Source organism: Acomys russatus, unplaced genomic scaffold (assembly GCF_903995435.1).
Source record: "Acomys russatus unplaced genomic scaffold, mAcoRus1.1, whole genome shotgun sequence".
Taxonomy (NCBI): Eukaryota; Metazoa; Chordata; class Mammalia; order Rodentia; family Muridae; genus Acomys; species Acomys russatus.
In genome coordinates, this window is record NW_026131729.1 from 1 (window position 1) to 21,902 (window position 21,902).

Sequence of the window (21,902 nt, forward strand, 5' to 3'; positions counted from 1 at the left end):
TTGTAGCCACATGGCTTGAAAAAGTCAAAGAACATAAGACCCTAAAGTCTAAGGGGCCTGCAATATCTCTGCACAGGGGAAACAACAAATAGGTCTAAATGGCCCCGAGAGTAAAAATGTCCGGTGGAAAATCACATGTTTATCAAGCTTTAGGTATTTTGGTTTTCCTTATGAGAAAGCAAACATGCTCCTGCATGCCTGTGGTTCCCAGCACTCAGGAGGCAGAGGCAGCCTCAGCTACCTAGTGAGACCCTTTCTTCAAAAACAGAAACAAATCAAGTAAGAACGAAAACCCAGGAAAGGAAGAACTAAACCCCTGGTATGGGGAGTGCTGACTGTAAGTAGGGACAGCGGGTCAGCTGCTACACAGAGCAGGTGTGATGGCGGTGGGATTTGTGGGGGATGCTATGTACCTCCAAAAGGTTGCCTTCCTCATCAAACACAGACATGGTCACCTCCACGTTCTTAGGTGTCTTCTTCTTCCCCTTGTCAAACTCCCCGTGGATGAGGGTGACATAAATGTCATTTCGAACATCCCCTACAACACGACAAGCCCTCCTGTGAGTGCCGCTGGCTGAGAGAACTCACCTCCAAGTACCACAATATAACACACAAGAGGTAAACTAAACATGAAATGGTCTCGTTACAGTAATGACCTATTTATTCCACAGAAGTCTTTCACTGCTCTCTCATTCCACCTTTCAGTACGTATCAAGATGTCTTTGATGTGCACGTTTTATAAAAATTAATTTTTTTCTACAGCTGCCTCCTAAATTCACAAGCTTCTGAGTATTTCTCCTGCCTCCAGCTCGGTCCCTCACCTTGTAGGAGTGCTGAAATTACAGATATGAGCCACTGCAAAAGGTTTTTTGGGTTTTTTTTGTTGTTGTTGTTGTTTTTGTTTTTTTGTTTTTTTAATGTGGGCTCTACAGGTCATCCAGGGTGTAGGGTAGGACATTTTATCCACTAAGGCACCTCAGGGATTTAATTCTTTTCGTCAGTGATTCTTTGTTCCATTTAGGAATATATGTCTAATAATTGCACATCATATTCGGCTAGGCTATCCATTAGATTTTTAATAGTGTCTTCCAGGCATCTTGTTCATGCGGCTAGCTGGATGTGAGCATGGTTCCCGGGAAGACATAACCAAGGAACACCAGCAGCACACTCACAGAGACAGGCAGGCGCACTGAACGCTGAGAAAGGAATACTTGGTTAAAAGAAAAGAAGAGAGTAATCTAGTTGGGGGTAGTAAGAGTACGCAGGAATCTTGATGGAGGAAGGAGATGGCTAGCCCGCCTGAAGGCCAAAGGAGGCTTGGTGCTAAGGAAGCGGACAAAGACAATTGTCAGGTGAGTATAGGCTATTGTTGACAAGGAAAGCCAATCTATTAGGGGCTGAACTGGGCCTCTCTTTATTCTTATGTAGAAACCTAAGTCCTTCGGAATGCCCGTATTGGAAGACAGAACATTTATTTAAAGTGAAATCGGGTTATTTTCCAATATGACTGATGTACTTATTGGGGGGGGCGGGCAGAACACACAGACACAGAGGAAGAGAAGATGGCTGCCTGCAAGCCTAGGGAAGATCCTCCACACAGACACCTTGGTCTTGAATACACGGGGCCTCCAGAGACCTGAAAGAATAAATCTCCACTGTCACGGGCCCTTTTCTGTGGTGTTTTGTTAAGGTAGCCCTCAGCAACTAAAGCAGGGTGTAAGGGCCAGACACTGAAGAGTGACTAAGGGTGTCTGGAGAAAGCCCCAGGGCAACCAGCAAAACAGACTGCAGTGTCCCTCAGGGAGAAGGGAAGACAATGTTCAGAGGAGGGAATGACCCATCAACAGTGTCAGCCAGGCTGACCTCCAACTCATGACCCTCCTGACTCACCCTCCACAGTGGTCAGATTACAGGCAGGCATGCACCAATGAGTCAAGCCAGCCACTGTCTCCTCCCTCCTCCTCTCTCTTTCCCCATCAGGTCTAGGAAGGGAACCCAGGGCCTCGCTACACTAAGCAAGTGTCACCACTGAGTGACATCTTAAACCCATGCACTTCTGTGCTGTAGAGCTCCTGAGGTGACCTTGCTGACATCCACGGAACAGCACGCAAACCACTGTCCTAGATGGCATTTTAAAGGCTATCACAGCCCTGGTGTTCTGAGTCAACCCTGCTGATAAAAATTATTGTAATATTTCCAAGATAAAGCCAATGTGTCTAGAAAATAAATTTTTCTGTTTTCAGACGCCTGTCTTGCTTAACAGTAAAGCTGTCTGTAGAAGAGCATATTGTCAACAGTTACTTGTTGAAACAGTTAAGACAGCTGGGTGTGGCAGTGCATGGCTGTTGGCCTAGCAATCAGAGACCAAGGCAGATAGGTTGATTCAAGTTCCAAGTCGGCCTGGCCTCACTGAGAACCTGTCTCAAACACAGCAACTAAACAATGAGGAAGCAAAACACTTCCCTCGAATGTTGGTGCTTTTGTAGTTGGTGAAAAGCTTTGCAATGGATCTGTTCTTATGAAAAAGAAGACATAACATCCTCCCTTTCTGGAAACGCTTACTCACTCATTCTGTGAGTGTTCACGGAAACACCCTTCATTCTCAGGCAATGTGTATGTATAAAAACTACTGCCTCTGCCAGGCATGGTGGCACACACCTTTAATCCCAGCACATGCGAGGCAGAGGCAGGTGGATCACTGTGAGTTTGAGGCCGGCCTGGTCTACAAAGTGACTCCAGGACAGCCAAGGCTACACAGAGAGACCTTGTCTCGGAAAAAAAAAAAAAAAAAAAAAAAGCAACAACAACAACAAAAAACAACAAAAAGAACCCCCAAAACCAACCAAACAAAACATAACAAAAAACAAAAACAAACAAACAAACAAAATCCCACAAACTACTGCCTCTTAACTTCTTGATGATGAAAAGAAAAAAATCTCAATTGCTCTAAAAAAAAAATCTGCTCTCATGTAATAGATAGCAAGTTGGTCTCTTAAAATTTTTCAGATGTGATATGACTGGCTGTGCACAAGCCTCATTAATACTAACAAATATTAATCAAGTTCCTTACAGTATGATTCCCTTTGTCTACTATGGATATTAGAGAACTAAATGGGTGAAGTCAGTGAACTTGGGGGAATGCAACTGCAGGTGGCCACCAACACGTGGCAACAAAGGTGAGAGCAGAGCAAGAACGGGGAACGTGCAGAATGGGGTGAGCAGTGTACAGTCAAGAGTTCAGGGGAATAAAACAGGGGGTCTTGCAGAGACAGAGCTGAGCACGGGGGCCCAAGGTAGAGGATGGCACACGGAGAAAATGCGCTTGTCGAGGGACTGAAGGCACTGGGGTACCAGTTTGCTCCCTGAGAAGGAAGTCAAGTTGGGGGAAGCATCTGTGAAGAACAGGATGGGGAAGAGTCATTGAGAGTGCAGAGTGATTCTTAAAGACCCTTTCCTGATTCTTCCCACTGAACAGTCTTTTTAGGATGTTGGAACTCTGTCACCGGTTGCTTGATGGCATTAGCCCCGAATGACATCCTCTTAGGGATGCAGATTACCTCAACTGTCCAAAGAGAGGCAATCCTTCCTTCCAACAGGGAAAAGAAACACAAAACGAGACTAGTGTGTACCTGGCAGGATGATTTCTGGAAAGCCCATTTTCCGAGCTATTGCTGTTGATCTGTCCACCAGGTGTGAAAAGTTCTTCTGAACCTGTGTGAGGTCACCCGGCAATAACTTTAAGGACACCCAAAGACCTGTAAAGGAAAAAAGGGGACAAAATTCCAGTTCTCTGTAAAATCTTTGCAACACACACATAGAAGCTTGTGAGAGACCTACCAGACACCTCATGATAACACGCAAACCTCCCAGAGTGGCATCAGTCCAATGACACTTCCTTCAGACGCATAAGAGGACTTCCTTAAGAAGTCAACAGACTTCAGTGGACAACAACAACAACAACAAAAACCAGTAGAGATTATCCTAGTTGATAGCAAAATCTGTTTGTTCTAAGTCTAACATTATGTGGCAGTGGTGGCAGAAAAGACACATGTATCAGTGGAAACTGTGGGACTACATACACAGCACGTGGCCATTTAATACGATGGCAGAAGCAGAGCACCAGTGAAGACACGACTTTCAGAGGCTGGACACGATGCAATGACCGAGAGCTCCTGTGGCTCTTCCAGAGGACCTGGATTTGAATACCAGCACCAACGTTGGGCAGCTCACAGTTGTTTGTAACATGCCCCCCAAGGAATCTGGCACCCTCGTCTGGTCTCTGTGGGCACCCACACATGTAACAGATACTCAGACACACAAAAGTAAATTACTCATCATTTAAAAACTAAGAGGATATTGAAAGGAGAAAACATGAATAGCTGTTAAGTCTCTGAAAATTAAAGATTTTATTTATTTTTACTTTAGGTGTATGAGCGTTCAGCTTGCACGCATTGTCTTCGTACCACATGCGTGTCTGATGTCTCGGGATATCAGAAGGGTCATCAGATGATCTGGCACTAGAAACTGAACCCAGGTCCTCTGCGAGAGCAGAAAGTGCTCTTAACTCCCAAGCCATCACACAGGCCCCAGAATTAATCATTTCTTAAACAAATTCTAAAAGCAAAATAGTTATCCATATATAAACTGAAAGTTTCCACATACAAAGCTACGCACTGAAACAGGTGCTAAAGAGACTCATGAGGAAATAGGACAGGAACACAACACTCACGGAGAAGCAGAAGTTCGTGGACAGTTTGTAAACCAAAAACTGGGAAAACTTAAAAAGATAGAAGAATAATTATCTTCCTTTAAAAAAAAAAAATCTGAGACGGGAGACCAGGAAACTCATATCTGTTAGATAATACAGACTCAAAGTGTACATTTAAATACATGAGGACCAGAGCCTGCTTGGCACCTTCCAGACAGGGAGGGCGTGTAGGGTGAGCACCCTGAGGCTCAGGACAGGTAACACAGACCCATACATCTGTGCTGAAGCGTGTTCCTCACACTGACCCAGAATTCCGACCTCTGAGAGACCCTGAGCAGGGCCCTAACACGGGGAAAGCTCCGATACAGAAAGAGACACCACAGGATGACTTCAACCGACAGTACCGGGCAGTTAGAAGATACTTAGGTGCCAACCCAGGGAACTGGACCTCATCCCTACCCTACCAGGCTAGATGTTAAAATGGGGTCACCCTGGTCAAGCTTTACAAAAAAACTGAACTGTTATCTGGCCTTCTGAGAAATCGGGAGACAAAGATTAATGGCCGTCCTACTGAGGGCACAGTGTACATTTCACTCCACATTTTGTTGGCACATTTACTTGGAGGTAACCCTGGGAACAGAAGGTAGACAAAAAGACCGACCGGAGAAATGTCTGTACCACAGAACTTACTAACTCAACCCTGATCCCACCAGGGAGGGTGAGTGTCTGAGGCTCCTCAGGAGGAGATGTCTGAGGAGGGCACTGTCCCAGGGGAAGGGACTGTGAAAGTGCAGGGCCATGATGGACCTTACTCTGGGATGCTCCCTCCCTCCCGTCCGCCAGGGCCAACTGCGTACCTTGCCCTTTGTGATTCACTTCCTTTGCAGCTATCACTTTATTTAAAACCGAAGTGAGAGGCTCATTCTCTCCGATCACATGTGAGGTTATCAAGGGTGACATGATGAGCTGTCTCTGGCGGATGTAGGTTTCCATGGCGATTCTGCGGAAGACAGGGAAGGTAAGGAGGAAGCCGGAAGTAGAGAAAGTCTCTCAAGTGTGACTTGAGAACATGCAGCTCTTATGGGAGCAATCTGGAAATATAATCAAAATCCCTCACCAGAGGGCTCTGACGTCAAATAGAATTTACAGGAAATCACTGCTTTGGATTAAGTGCCTGCACAGGCCCCAACAGACCAGGCTACAGTCAACATGGAGCCCCCACCATAGTACAAATACAAAAACAACTGTCGCTAAGTAGAGTATCTACCCTCCAAGACATTGAAAACTATTAAATGTATATTTTTAAAATAACTAGGAGCAACCTCAGGAAAACAGGAAATCTACTTGACATATGCTCCCACACTATTAACTGCAAACGTACAAGGCTTAAGACTGAAAGTGGAGAATTCTTGTATTTTAAATATAATTATGTATAGTACATTTACTGTGGAAAAATAGGGAACGACAAAAAGTGGGGTGAAATCATAAATAAACCAATAGATACCATCAGCTAATTGGGCGGTACATTCTTCACAGAAAAGAAAACTTAAGGCTTAATGTTTTTTATTCATGTACTTTTAGTGTGTGTGTGTCTGGGTGTGTGTATGTGTGTGTGTCTGGGTGTGGTGTGTGCCATGGCACTCATGTGAAGATCAGAGCACAACCTGTGGGGGTCAGTTCTCTTCTTCCGCCATGAGGGACCTGGGGACTGAGGTGAGTTGTCCAGTGTCAGGTGCCTTTTCCTGTTGAGCGCACTGTAACAATGTATACACAGATGAGAAACACGGGTTTCCTTTCAGCCACCAAAAGAATGCCTAATACACTTTAAGAGCTGGCCACGCCCCAAGCTTAACTTTGTTTTCAACTGAGTTTCTCTGATCCTTTATGGATCTGCATACCATTTCTTTGTGTGTTTATTTCCTTCCTATAATCTAGTTACTCTCCATTTTATATATATATATATATATATATATATATATATATTATCAAGATATCTTCTAACATATGTTGCAAATATTTCTTAGTTTATTCCTATATATAAGTTACAGATTGGAGGAGAGTTAGCCCATCAATTTTTCTATGTTTTTTAAAATATTTTGTTTGAAAATATGATGTGTGAATTAAAATAGCTTTCCAGAGCTCATTATTATATAAGAGGTTCTATTGTCCTGTAAAACTTACATTTTAAGCTGTTCAATTTACACTTGTTGGAGTCTGTGCTGGCGTATACTGTGGTACTAGAGATCACTGACTTGTGTTTCTTTTCTTTTTCTTTTTCTTTTTTCTTTATTATTTTGTTCATTTTTCTTTTTTTTGTTTTTGTTTTTTTTGTTTTGTTTTGTTTTGCTTTTGTTTTTGTTTTCAGGTTTTCCAGACAGAGTTTTCTCTGTGTAGCCTTGGTTGTCCTGGAACTCGCTCTGTAGACCAGGCTGGCTTTGAACTCAGAGATCAGAGATCCGCCTGGCTCTGCCTCCTGAGTGCTGGACTAAAGGTGTATGCTGCTACTGCCACACCCAGTTGACTTGCGGGTTTTTTGTTTGTTTGGTTGGTTGGTTTGGTCTTTTTGTTTTTTTTTCGAGACAGGGTTTCTCTGTGTAGCCTTGGCTGTCCTGGACTCACTTTGTAGACCAGGTTGGCCTTGAACTCACAGCGATCTGCCAGCCTCTGCCTCCCTCATGCTGGGATTAAAGGCGCGCGCCACCATGCCCCTCGTGACTTGTGTTTCTTAACACTAAGTAAGATTTAAAAAAGGACTTTTCTCGTACAGTTATGCCTTTCCACCATTTGCATATGATTTGTGTGCATGTACATATACATATATGATTTTTTTTATTTACATGTGTGTGTTGTGTGTCTGGGTGAGTATCTGCCACATGTGTGGAGTTGCCTGCAGGAGCTACAAGATGCAACAGACCCTCTGGAGTTACAGGCGGTTAGGAATCTCCCAATATATGTTCTGGAACAAACTTCAGTCCTCTGGAAGAGCAGCTAGTGCCGTGGGCCACTGAGCCATCTCTCCAGCCCCATCACTCACATGAATTTTAAAAAGATCCTTTCACTCAAATATCCTGAGGCTGGCTTCTAAAATTCCAGTTGTCCTATCAGCCTGCAGTGGCCAGTGCAAGTTAAGTGAGACAATGTCCTGTAACTGGCGCGTAACTCCTGATAGATATGGGGGTCATTTCCAGAAACTATTTGGCCTCTTCCTGGGCCACCGTCATGTGTGCTGAGTGGCCACATTGCTCCCACTTGAACTTGAGATAATTACAGGGGCTTGTCCCCTTATAGCCCACAGGAGCAGGGATGGCTCCAGGTCCTGCAGCCCAGCATAGAGCTTGGGTCAAGTTCTGCGCTTATCCTGGCCTGTGCGACGATACTGGCTCCCCCAGTTCCTCACAGGGACCATAGCAAGCCCTTCCCACTCTTCCTGACGAACCCCTGGCTACTATGAGTGTGCTCCCTGGACCAGCGCTAACAGCCATACTCAGAAGCTCGTCAGATGCAGTCAGACCTACCAGAGTAAATGTTCACTCTAACAAGTTTGCCCTGACAATTCATATACATTATCCAGTCTGAGAAGTCTTGAGACCCTTAGTTAAACCTGCTCAACACAACAGAAGGCAGATACACTATGGCACCTCTTGACAATCAAATGACAACACTCTCTGGATCTCAGTGCACATCTGTTTTATATTCCTCCAGTTATTTCTACTGAGTCAGGATACTCTCTTTAAGTCTTCTGCAGAGGTCCCAGGTAGTCTTCCAGCGGAAACGCCTTTACTTCTCCAAAACCAGAAAAGTTCCTCCCTCCTGCTTCTGCATCCATGCCCCACCAGAACGGCTAAGCTGTCCCTCCAGTCGCCGGGGATAAGTGCCAGATACTCACTGCTGAAAGGGGATAAAGTGCTGCTTTTCTTCATCATCCACCCTCCCGTGTATGATATCAGTAATATCCATCACTAGGAGAGAGATAAACATCATTAGAGGCCTCCCTGAGCTGTAGAGAAAAGGAGGGTATCAGCAAACACAGAACACCAGAAGAAGCAAGCACCAAGCAACAACAGTTACCTAATAGACCACACCCAGTGGGGCAACAAGTCATGAAAGGCTCAGATTTTCTCTATCCACTGCTAGAGGATACATCTTTAAAACTCCGAAAGACTGAGTTGCTAAATTCCTCAGAAACATAAGCCTGGTTTGTTTGTTCTTTATTTTTATTTATTTTTTTACTTATTTATTTTTGGTAAGCCTTCACTGAAAGCCATAGAGAATACATATTTGCAGCAGGCCTGTCAGAAGAATTAACAGTCTGGAGAGAAACTCAAGATTCAAAGTGGCCACCTGTGTCTTTGATGATTTGATAAACTCCTGGTTTCTATAACAGCATTAAGAGCATCAGAAAACAGGCCACCAGCAACTGGTCCACCCACACCCCTATCCCAGGAGAGCACTTCAGGAGAGCCAGGTGGTAAGTTTGCTGCATCCACTGTCTCATTTACACAGCTGTGAGGAGCACTCCCCCTTAAGGGACGGGAAGGGTTAACTTGCTCTTGGTCACAAGCTTTGTTTTGGTTGTTGGCTGTGTTTATTTGTTCTGTTTGCTTTGTTTTGCAGCATTGGGATTTAATCCAGGACCTTGCACACTCCCGGGAGGCAAGGTACCAATGGAGCCCACAGGAGCCCACATGGGCACAATCAAGTTTGACCTTTTTAGCAAAGCCAGGGTATGAATTCAGTGACCACTAAGCCAGATCACACAACCAACCTCGCCCAGCTACATGCGGAGGATTAATAAGAAAGCTGCAAAGCTGCTGCTGGCTGACATGAGGCAGGACCCTCTGAAGAGGTGAAACTGCTTAATAAATCACAGTCTAGCCATAAAACACACATTAGCAATCCATTTCTCCACATCCCAGATAGATTGTCTGAAGACAAGAGCCGTAAGTACTGAGAAACACACTCAGACAATAAGGTCCACTGAGCCAGGGGATAATGCTGGTGCTAGCTGCGAAGGAGCGCACAGCTGGGCATCACCTGCAGCTTGCTGTTCTCCTTACAGGATCTTATTATTTTAAAAAGACTGCACCAAAAGCCACGGAGGATCTCATCAGTTAGTGTCGTCATCTCATGGCACCTAACTTGGGTTAACGACTGGCATCAAGGCTGATTAAGAATTAGTCCTCTCTGCATCCAGTACCCCAGATACACACACTCTCCCCCTCTCCCACACACACACACACACAGATACTAATATAGCAAAGTACACAAAAGCCCCTGGTTTAATATTTTAGTGTTGTTGGCCTGTTATGAATGGCAGTGACCTCTAATACATCTTTATTTTATAGATAAATAAATACATTGCCATGTGGAGGGCTAGACAGACCTGGGTTCCTTGTATCTTTTGAAACTCCACTTTCATACCTGACAGCATAGCAATGCTAAGCAATGCAGGGTAGCACATACCCATAGTTTCAGCACTTGAAAGGCTAAGAAAGCCTGTAAGCTCCAGGCCAGCCGGGGCTACAGAGACTGTGTCTCAAAAAGCCAATCAAAAAACAATACTGTTTCCCTAGGCACTCCTTGAGCAGCAGTGATGGGAACAGTTCCAAAGACACGGCACATAGACAGTCCCATGGGACAGGGAGGTGTCCTTATCCACGGAAGCCACCAGGTTAACTAATGAATGTGGAATATCTGGCCCTGGTGCCAGGAGCAAACTTCTGACATTTCATGATGACTTTCAAAAAGCACCACTGATCCCTGAGGGTTGCTTTAAGCTAAGGGCCCTCCTGGAAGACCCTCAGTGACACATAGTTGCCTTTGAGAGCTGAGTCTCCTAAGCAGGGTCAACACTTTGCAGTGGCTCACAGTGAGGCGCCAGAGCACATGGTAGCAAGCAGTCCTACTGTGTGTGAGACACAGTGCTGGCCACAAAGGAAACACAGTCAGTGGTTACATGGGTCAACAAGACTCAAGAAGAGAGAACTGGTCATCCTGGGGCATGAATGCTATGTGCCGAAGACCAACTATTGACAACATGAACCATTACTTTTTTAGACAGCCCTCCCTCCTGCCATCTCGGTCTGCCCTCCAGCCAGCCACCTACCTTCTTTTCCCTATCTCCTCTCATTGCTTTAAGTGGCGATTAAATATATGTTGCCTGGAAGTTGCCGTCCTACCCATCTTTAAGTGTACGGTTCAGTGGAAGTAAGCACGCTCACCTTGAGAAAACATCACCGTCATCTGCCCCTAGAGCGCTTCCCTCAATAAGCAATTCCCTCCTCTGTTTCAGCCCTGGTAACCCCATCCAGCCGCCTTCCTGAACCAGACTCTTCTAAGTAGCTCATAAAAGTGAATCCTACAGGAGTTGGCTTTTTTTCATGTATGGCTTATTCTGCTTAGCTTAACGTCTCCATGTATAGCCATGTGGTGGCATGAGTTGGAATTTCCTTCCCTTTTAAGGCCGAATAAAACCTCCTATTTATCCATTCATCTACTGGTGCACACTTGAATGGCATATTCCCCCTTCGGCACTGGGAGCGTGGTGTTTCTTTGACACCTTTCTTGTCAATTCTTTTTTTGGAAATATGCCCAAAATGGGACTTTGCCAAATCTGTGATCAGATGATGCGGAGGTGGGGGGGTGGGGCAGAGGGGCGGTGTCCACAATTAGGTCTTTTAGAAGCTGTGAGAAAGAGGGTTCCCAGAAGCTGTGCCACGTTCCTTGGCCTCTGGGCTTTCCTTGTACCTGCCACTCCAAAAGGCCTCCGGAGGCCACAGGTGTGTTTCTTGCCCTCCTTCAGCTCCATGCGGCCCACGCGGACAATCTGGCACACGAGGCTGATGCGTGGCCGGATGAGGTCTGTGCTGCTGAGGTCCTGAAGGCAGAGAGCACACGAGAGAAGTTGGTTGTGCTGTCCTGTCCTGCTCGGAGCACGCTACCCCACGCTGAGACACCACAGCAACGCCTCTCTTCCCGCCCTCCCAAGGACTACTGTAGCAGCAGAGGAAATGATTTTCTATTTATCTAGAAAATGTGGTCCTTTCCGTCCCTGGTCCCTATTTCACATTTCTAGACGAGGCCAGGGTCAGTCTAACATCTGTAGGTAGAGAGGTGGGCAAGGAGTTAAAAGCCAGGACATTTCTGACACTTCAGGTCTTTCCGCTGCATGTCTCATGTCTTAGTACAAGACACACGTCACTGTCAAATGACATAAACACTTGCATGATGCTAACATTCACTGAGCATCCACAGAAGGCCGTGAGAGCCCAGGCTGCCCTTGATCTTGCTATGTAACTGGTGTTGACCTTGTACTCTAGATCTTCTTGCCTTCATCTCTCAAGCGCCGGGATTACAAATATGTTCAACTGCCCCACCCCTTCTTACCCCCAGTTCATCTTCTAAACATCTTGGAGGCAAGTGTAATCCAGGCATGGTTTTGTGAGGTTCCTTACCCACATCCTGAGAAGCCCTCTCTATGAACACTGAATAGCAAGTGTGGGGGTGGAAGTGCTCTTGTTTGCAGCTGAAGCTGGTGTGTGTGTGTGTCTGTGTGTCTGTGTGTATGTGTCTGTGTGTGTCAATGTGTGTGTGTGTCTGTCTGTCTGTGTGTGTGTGTCTGTGTCTGTGTCTGTCTATATCTGTGTGTGTGTGTGTGTGTGTGTGTGTGTGTCTGTGTGTGTGTGTCTGTGTGTATGTATCTGTCTGTCTGTGTGTGTGTGTGTCTGTGTCTGTCTATATCTCTGTGTGTGTGTGTGTGTGTGTCAATGTGTGTGTGTGTGTCTGTCTGTCTGTGTGTGTGTGTGTCTGTGTCTGTCTATATCTGTGTGTGTGTGTGTGTGTGTGTGTGTGTGTGTCTGTGTGTGTGTGTCTGTGTGTATGTGTCTGTCTGTCTGTGTGTGTGTGTGTCTGTGTCTGTCTATATCTCTGTGTGTGTGTGTGTGTGTGTGTCAATGTGTGTGTGTCTGTCTGTCTGTGTGTGTGTGTGTCTGTGTCTGTCTATATCTGTGTGTGTGTGTGTCTGTGTGTGTCTGTGTGTATGTGTCTGTGTGTGTCAATGTGTGTGTGTGTGTGTCTGTCTGTGTGTGTGTGTCTGTGTCTGTGTCTGTCTATATCTGTGTCTGTCTATATCTGTGTGTGTGTGTGTGTGTGTCTGTGTGTGTGTGTGTGTGTGTGTGTGTGTGTCTGTGTGTGTATTCTTAAGGAGGGACGAGTGACCCAGAAATGAGCTTATACATCTCATTCACTTAACATCAAAAATAACTTCATTATATCTCAGAACCCTTTTATGAAACAGCAGCCCCAGCCTTCTTACTGAATCAAGAATTACTTTTCAAATAACCACTCCAAATCTACGCCCTGTAATTTGCCGGAGACACATTACAGAGACAGCAATATACGCCAGCCGTCACCTGCCCTGACTCTCTGCTTGAGGTTCTGCAAAGCATCCATTCCTCGAAAATAAAGTCACTGAGTGGCAGGTTCTAGAAACTGTGGCACATTGATATCATTAAATAATACACAGTCATTTATAAGTGAGTTCGGAAGACTGCTTAATGACCAAGGGCATGGCCACCACAGTTAATTTAATTCAAAAGGCTAGACATGAAATTTACATACTAGATGACTTTCTGCTGGCTGGAAGAGGGTGTGGGGTCAGGAAAAGAAAGAGCAATTGCAGCTTTAATAATAATAATAAATAAATAATAAATCAATGATTTAACAGTACCTTTAAAAAATCTATACATGGTCTTGTAAATGCCATTTGACTGCAGGGAAAACCTAACTTGGTTTCAAAACTGAACAAACACTAAAGTCTGGGGAGGAAATCTCAGGAAGTTCTATACCTGCACGTGCAGGGGTAGAGAGACAGGAATAGCTCTATAGGGACAGAGAAGCCTGGGAGTGTGTCCTAGAGCGAGGAGGCTGACAGAGGGACCAAGACAAGTGGTCTCAGTTTTCCTAGTCTTGGACTCAGAGACAGTAGATGAAGCCCTGGTGTAGGCCGATGGGAGAAGGAAAGAAGAGAGGGAACCTTCACTCATCAAGGTTTCCCAGGGGTCCTGGTGGACCCAGGGTGTGTCCTTAAAAGTAAGTGAGAGAAGCTCAGAAAGCTCTGACCTAAAAAGAAAACAGTTGCCAGGTCCAAACAACAGCCTCATGCATTGCCAGGCTCCCAAGGCACATGCAGCAGCATCCTGCAGAGCACCCATGCAGCAGCACCCTGCAGAAGCACCCATGCAGCAGCACCCGGGAGAGAGGAGCACTAGGAATCCTCTATTCAGAGGAAGTATTTTTTTGGGGTGGGAGGACGGACGGAAGAGTCTGGATCACATTTGCCCTCACCATGATCTTGGTCTGAAGCTCTTCTTCCAGTTAGCAATCTGCATGGCTGACTCTCTTCAATGCCACTGTCTTCCTCAAATGTCTTTTACTTATGTGTTTTGGAGTGCTGGGCATTGAACCCACAGCCTAGTGCTTGCTAAGGCACTCCCAGCACCTGATCAATCTACTTAAAACATAAGCTGCAGGCCCAGGGAGATGGTTCAGTGTGTAAATTACTTATCATGTAATCCTGAGAGCCTGAGTCCAAATTCTCAGAACTCATGTAAAGCTGGGTACTGTAGCACACACCTGTAACCCTCATGTTCCCAAGTAAGGCAGAAGGCAGAGACTGGAGAATCTTTAGAATAGCCTTTTATATGAAATGACAGATGACAAAGAGACTCTGCCTTAAGGCAACGTGGAAGGTGAGGATTAACACCAGAGGCTGCCCTCTGACTTCTGCACTTGAACTATGACACCTGTGTTAGCACAGGAACACACACACACACACACACACACACACACACAGCTGAATACACATATATGCATGTAGCAACAATTAATGAAATAAAGAGGCCATCCATTTAAAAGAGAGCAAGGAGAGGTATAGGGGGAGGGCCTGCAGGAAGGAAAGAAAAGGGGGAAATAATGTAATTATAATCTCAAAAATAAATTTAAAAAATAAGAGTAGGAAAACATTTCCATTATAATAAAGTCAATAAGCAAGTATAACTAAATTGAAAACAAAAGTTAAATAAGTAAATATACAATTAAAACATAAGAATCTGCCAGCAATACTTTGGCAAAGCCCCTGAAGCACTTCAGGATTGTAGGTGTTGCTTATATTTATTTACTTGTGTCATCATTGTTTTCCACCAGCACAAAAGCTGCTCAAAAAACAGCTCACAGGGCTGGAGAGATGGCTCAGTGGTTAAGAGCGCCGCCGGCTCTTCCAAAGGTCCTGAGTTCAATTCCCAGCAACCACATGGTGGGTCACAACCATCTATAATGTAACATGATGCCCTCTTCTGGCCTACAAGCAGACAACACTGTATACATAATAAATAAATCTTTAAAAAAAAAAAAAAAGGCTCACAGATTGTCTCATGTGTGCAAATCAGTATGTTGTACCTTGCATGTGTTCACTAAGTGAATAAATGACTGGGTCACTCCTACTCTGAGGACAATGATGGCTTTCCTTTTTACTTGTATCCCCCAAAACAGGAAGAAAATGATGAAACAGAGGTGAGATTGGACTAATTACATAGCTCCACGGATAAAGACACTTGCTGACAAGACTAAGGACCCGAGTTCAATCCCCGGGTTCCTACGCACTGGAAAAAGAAGCTGCTTCTGCAAATTGGCTTCTGACCTCCACACACTTATGTCGTGGCAACACACCCATACACACGCATACTCACAGACATAGAAAATAAATGAAGACAGCAAGTGTTTATGAAGGAGGGCGGGACTCACAGTGAACACTGCTTGGAGGTTGTTCAGCCTCTCGATCTCCTTGGGCATCCCATTACTGCCCCAGCGAATTAGGTAGTTCTCACTAGCAGGAAAAACCGGAAATGAGTGTTAAGGAGAAGCCACCCGGGGCAGACACTGCTCGAGAGGCAGAAGCATCCCGTCCCATGGCGAGGTAGATCCTGGGAAAGCACAAACGCACCATAGCCCTCAGCTTCTGTCTTTGAAAGAGTCCTTGCTACAGGGACATCTACACAGTGACAGACACTGCTCAGGGTGGCCCAGATATGGGATCTCATAAGCTTCTTTTGCCTGGGGTCCGTAGTCCATCTCAAATTTCTTGTATACAAGCGTCAACTTTGCTGAAGTGACAGCTTAATTTTAAGAGTTGGGCATGGTGGCCAGGTCTGTGAGGCTATGTCATTGTTTGAGGCCAGCCTGGGCTACATAGTAAATCGACCAGCTTGAGATAGTCAATGAACTCATGTCTCAAGAGACCATATTTATAAAAGCTTAATTTTGTAAGTCATTCCAGATCCATCCTTCATGGTCCATATCACACAAGTAGCGATTTTTACTTTTTGAGAGAGGGTCTTATGTTGCCCAGGCTAGCCTCAAACCCACTGTGTAGCTGACCCTTCTGCCTCCACCTTTCATGTGCCACCCATCTGATGCATGCAACACTGGGGATTGAACCTATGCCTTTGTCAGTGCTAAGCTAGCACGCTCCTAGCTGAGCTACACCTAGGCCCCAGTTAACTACTTTTCACCACCCTCTTGAAGATTAATCTTCATTTCCTGAGTTGCTCAGTGGAGAGTCACTCCGGGGAGCAACCATGCTCTGGCTATTCCTTATCATCTTTAAACTTCCTCTATGTAGACTATTTTTTTCCCCAGTAGTTTTGGGTTCCTGGTTCAGAGTTGAGCTGAAAGCAGGGTTCCCAAACACGCAGCCCCAACTATGCAGCGATAACAACAGAACCTGCACAGAAACATCATCAGCATCCTTCCCCATGGCCGACAGCTGCCAGGGGAGCTCACACCTGGTACAGTGCACTCCAAGGGCTTGGACAGACTTATAATGATGGCCATTCACCACTGCAGAATCCTACAGCTCAGTCTCAGGGCCTTGGATCCGCACCGTGTTCCACATCATCTCTCATTCCTCCTGCAGGGCCTTCTGAGTTCTTTATCCTTGTCTCTGTCCTAAGCAGTTTGTCACTCTGTTGTTGTTGTTGTTGTTGTTGTTTTGATTTTTGAGACAGGGTTTCTCTGTGTAGCCTTGGCTGTCCTGGAACTCACTCTGTAGACCAGACTAGCCCTGCGCCACCACGGACAGCTATTTTATGCACTATTAAACACACTATTTATGCATGACAGATTGTGTGAGCTGAAGCCGCATGGTGCCAGCATCCTTGTACAAAGGCATCAGAGCCAAAGGACTTTATTTTCTCCTGTGAGACATATACCTGTCGCAAACCCAGTGAAGAGCTCCTGGACAGGGGCGGGGAAAGACTGTACGTTGCAAGGCCAAGCCCAGATGGCACAGGTCTCCTTTACCTGATGAAGGTGGACTGGTCTGGGTCATACAGGGCCATGAATAGGTCTGCGTCCTCGCCGATGTTACAGACAAAGTTCTTGAAGTTCACGTAGAGGCCATAGGTGTGGACAGTACTGAAGATTGCCTGGCCTCTCAAGTCCAGGTTCTGCAAAATGCTCTGGGCCAGGGGATAGAAGAGAAGACGTGAGCTAATGCTGGCAGAGAAACCAACCTACAAACAAGGGGACAGCTACTACAGCCGAGGAGAAGCACATGCTGAGAACCGAGCAGACGTGGACCAATGATCCCTCAGTCAAACGAGCACGTCGGCATTATCAGATGGCCAACGTGGTCCTGTTCAGGGCCTGGAGCCCAAGTAACTCAGTGAAGTGCTTTCGAAGAGATTGAGGAGACGGCTTGACATAGAATGTGCCTGCTGTGGAAGAATGGAAACTCAAATTTGGATCTCTAACATTCATGGGAATCCGGGGGGGGGGGGGGGGGGGGGGAGAGGGACGGGAGGAATAGCAGCCCGTCTGTGGTCCTAGCGTACAGGAGGTAGAGACAGGATTGTGTAACAAGCTGGCTAGCTAGAGCTGGGAAGCTCTGGGTTCAAGTGAGAGACCCTGCCTCAGTAAATAAGATGAAGAGTGACTGGGGAGTCACTAATGTCGACCTCTGGCTCCCACACTTCTTAGCTACATATATTCTGCATATATTCATGTGGGCCCACACGCAAGCAGACATACCTACATGCATGCACACCACATATATACATGTGGAAAATAAACATATGCTGCCTCAGGGTGATCACTCAGTTTTTAGCAGACTTGGGAAGCTTTCGTGTCCTATGACGGGATGCTGGAGGAAGCATAAAACAGCAACACTTGATCTGCTACCCAACTTCACAGGAGACAACAGGTTACATGGGAGTGGTTGTCACATATTATCATGACTGCACTCCAGACAGCAAAAGCAATTAAACAGAGAGAGAGAGAGAGAGAGAGAGAGAGAGAGAGAGAGAGAGAGAGAGAGAGAGAGAGAGAGAGAGACAGACAGACAGAGAGACAGACAGAGAGAGAGAGGGAGGAGAGGGGGGGAGAGAGGGGGAGGGGGGGAGAGAGAGGGGGGAGAGAGAGAGAAAGAGAGAGAGAGAAAGAGAGGAGAGAGAGAGAGAAGAAACAAGTCTTTTTGCATGCAAACAGAAAACAGAACATCATGGCTGACCCTTTTCTCTTTTTTTTTTTTTTTCCTTTCTTCACCTTTCTAATTTTTCATTACTTTCAAAACATCCCAAACATGTCATTTAAAATGGATTTATTTTGGAAATCACAAGATTTATACCCAATCCAGAAGATTATAATATAAAAAGTCCTTCCTTTTACCCAGTTCTCCATCCCAGGGTCATCTTTATTTTTTTATATTTAGTTTATTTGTATGAGTGTTGTGACTTCATGTATGTCTGTGTACCATGCACATGCCTGGTACCTGGGGACAGCAGATGAATACACAGATCCCTTGGAACTGGAGTTACGGATGGTTGTGAAGCATTCTGTGGGTGCTGGGAACCGAACTCAAGTCCAGAGGAATCTTTTAATGGCTGGTTTCTTATCTACCATTCCAGTTACTCCGTGCATATGCAAGCACTGAAGCATGTATACCATTTTGCAGGTTTTTTTGTTTTTTTTTTTTTTTTAATACAAAACACTGTTTTCTACAAATGCTGGCCTTATTCTTTATATCCACTTTTAAACTCACATGTGAGTTTTAAGGTATTTGTGTTTCTATTGGCTGCTACTCCTTTTGGGCATTAAAAACCAAAGCAAAAACACAAAATCCCAGCAGCCCGCCCTGCACCCGGGAGGAAGCATACCTTTTCCTCTTGGATCTTTTCCTCTATCCGTTTAGAAGCAACTTCATGGGCCCTGAAGAGGGCAATGGTGCTGGTCTCATCAGGATCCAGGATGTTGCCATTGTCATCACGCACAACCAGATCCAGTCCAAGCATTCTGGAGAGAAAGGACGCGGTAAGCAGCTCTCCTCCACATTGCCAGACTCTTTATAGATGAGCCTGTGGCAGAAAGCCCAGGGGGCCCAGCAGGAAAGGGCAGGGGCTGGACAGAGCCCAGGCATGTCCTCCTTCCAATCTCTACCTCCTTTCCACATAACGCTGCGCCGCTCAGCAGGCCACCCAGCCAAACCTGAGTGCGTGTGCCAAGGAACCGGGCCAAAACAAGAACAGTAAATTGGCAATGGTTGTGGCCAAAGCCCTCTTTGCATGGTTCCCTGCCCTAGTCTCCTGTGGTCTGGCACCATCCTTCTGAGGCCTTCCTTGACTTCCTTACTCAATACTGTCTTAAAGGAAGATGTACTGATGGCTACCCTCCCATAACCCATCTCTATGCCTGCTCTGCCATTGTTCCCACTGTACTCTGAACCTTGGCTTTAATATCTGCTCTCTCTAGGACCCCTTCGCTCTGGACCCCTTCCTTCGTGTGTCAATTTTTCCGAGCCTTCAAATTTATCCTAAGAACTTGACTGAGCTAACGGCAGTAAAGTATCTAATAGAATCTCACATATAGTAAACACTGATAAGCGTTTGCTCCAACTGCAGAGAATGGCACACGAAAACTGGCAACGAAAGTTCTGAGGTCCACATGGCAAGAGCTGAGAGAAGCACACCCCTCTACCAAGGCCTTTTTGCCCAATGGGCACAGAAGCAGAAATAACTTTTCTGAGTTCCAAGAAGTCAGAGACTGAGGGAACAGAACCCTGCGCTCAGACTCCATCCAAGACGCCCACAGATGCTCGAATAGCAACACTCAAGGGGTAAGAACTAGAGGTGCCATGTCCTTGGGAAGAAAGCACACACGCCTCAGTTCCTTCCTCTCTGCCCTACAGCAATTCCGTATGAGCGATCTGCACCGGCAGCTTCCTTCCGGAGGCAGCCAGACCCACGGTGTCATGCTGGCAGAGCTGGGTCATGGAGGTATTGGCAGTGAGGCTCTGTTTCCTGAGATGCTTCCAAGGACAAGTGTGGGAAAGCAGGCATGCTCTGTCGTGTGGGAGATATTACCATGACATGCCAGGCCTTGGGGGCACCTCCAGGATAATTTACTGTGGCAAGGTCACAAAAGGACAGAGCCTTGTCCTATCTCGGCTTTATAACAAGTCCTAAGAGCCCACTTGACAGGCTGTGCAGCTACAGCAGCTGCAGTCACACAGAGTCTAGGGTAGTTACGTCTCTCGTCGTCATGACAAAAACTCTGATGAGAACGCAAGTTAAGGGAAGAAGGGTGACTCTGGCTCACAGTCAAAGGAATACATGGCATAGCAGCAGCCAGTCACACTGCATCTTCACTGAGGAAGCAGGTGTGTGCTGGCGCCCAGCCAGCTTCTCTTCCTCAGTCCAAACTCCACAGAACGCTGCCACATCCCATTCAAGGTGGGTGTCCCCTTCTCACTTAACCTAATGTGGAAACCCACCCCCAGGCACGCCTGGATTGTCTGTCTCCTACGGGATTCCAGACCCTGTCTGGGCGACATTAACCATCACAGGAGTCAAGTACTGGGGAGGAGATTTGCATCTAACTGCAGGGCAGTGAGACCCAGAACCAGGGCCTGCCCTCAAGTTAATGCTTTCCCATTGCCTTTGTGACCTGGAAAGAAATCAGTCAAGTTCACCTCCCCCTAAATAAAACTGGAAAAACACCAACTATTTCATGATAGCCACTTCCTAGGGTTATAGGTATGAGAAGCAAAGTGAACAATGGAGTTTGTGAAACTGACTGAATTCTGTATCCTACCTTGGCTGGGACTGTTTCTAAATACAGTTTGTTAACGTAGTGCATCTACATAACAGGTTAATGCAATCTATTTTAACAGGGCTGTGAAGGATATGCCAGAGTCCTGAGGTTCAAGCCATGGGGCAAAGGTAGAAGCAGAAATGACATCAGCACAAACTAGACAAACTAAATGCGAAGTAAACCACAGCAAGGCCAACTGGAGGCTTCTGAGGTCTTCTGGAAGGGGCTAGCTAAAAACATAATCCCAGGCCACGACCACTATTATGCAGAGGAATGGACTACATTTCCCATATGGTGAAAGGCAGTGGTACTGGGATGTTGCACATCTACCCACGCTATTCGGGAGTTTGCTGCAGAGACAGACACATCACAAGTGTGTAGACTGAATCAGTGGGCTGGAAGGGTGGCTTACCATACCCGGGAATCTGAATTGCAACACTGCCAGTCATGGTCCGAGTCCCGGTTAGGAGAGGATGGAGAGAAAAAACAAATAGTGCCTGAGAGCAATCAATTTAATATCCATCCTTGGATTCAAAACATAGGCTCTGGCATCAGAAGGGGCCATCCCTCCATGACTGATTACTCCTGGCTTCTCTGACAATGGAGAAGCTAGGACAGATTACCTATTTTCTCTGTTCTTCTGTCAGTCAGTGAGATCAGAGGGCCAAGAAAGCACCTGACCCAAGGGGGGGTGGACTGTGAATTTTTTTCAATGAAATCAAGGGTTTTCTAAGACACGGAGACAGTAAGTAGCATTGTTATTTGACAACTCTAAGGTCTAACGTTTGCTGTGAGACCAGGGGGCTGCAGGGACACTGTGGATGTCAAGGTGTGAATTAAAGAAAAATGTCCCCCACTCATGTGCGTGCACTTGCGCGTGTGGCTGAACACTTGTCAGATGGTGGCACTGTTCTGAGAGCTTGCAATAGCTTTTGGATGTAGTTCTTAGCTGATGAACTTGGGCTATTAGGGGTGGGCCTCTGATTCTACTCGCTGGGTGGAGGAGCTCTGTCACAGATTCCTGCCACTGGTGCCACCAACAGGAGCTGCT

At 46.0% G+C, this 21,902-nt stretch overlaps 1 protein-coding gene across 1 annotated transcript in view; it reads right to left on the reverse strand.

The window, feature by feature from the left end:
- Window positions 1-215: 215 nt before the first annotated feature.
- LOC127186427 (dedicator of cytokinesis protein 5-like) overlaps window positions 216-21,902 on the reverse strand; it is a gene marked incomplete at its 5' end in the record, with an annotated part of 60,130 nt that continues 38,443 nt past the window's right edge. The window contains 9 exons of the mRNA XM_051142805.1: window positions 216-538; window positions 3,630-3,755; window positions 5,566-5,708; window positions 6,373-6,462; window positions 8,595-8,667; window positions 11,456-11,585; window positions 15,509-15,590; window positions 17,066-17,223; window positions 18,919-19,054. Of these exons, the coding sequence (XP_050998762.1) occupies window positions 363-538; window positions 3,630-3,755; window positions 5,566-5,708; window positions 6,373-6,462; window positions 8,595-8,667; window positions 11,456-11,585; window positions 15,509-15,590; window positions 17,066-17,223; window positions 18,919-19,054 (1,114 nt within the window). The remainder of the gene's footprint in view (window positions 539-3,629; window positions 3,756-5,565; window positions 5,709-6,372; window positions 6,463-8,594; window positions 8,668-11,455; window positions 11,586-15,508; window positions 15,591-17,065; window positions 17,224-18,918; window positions 19,055-21,902) is intronic.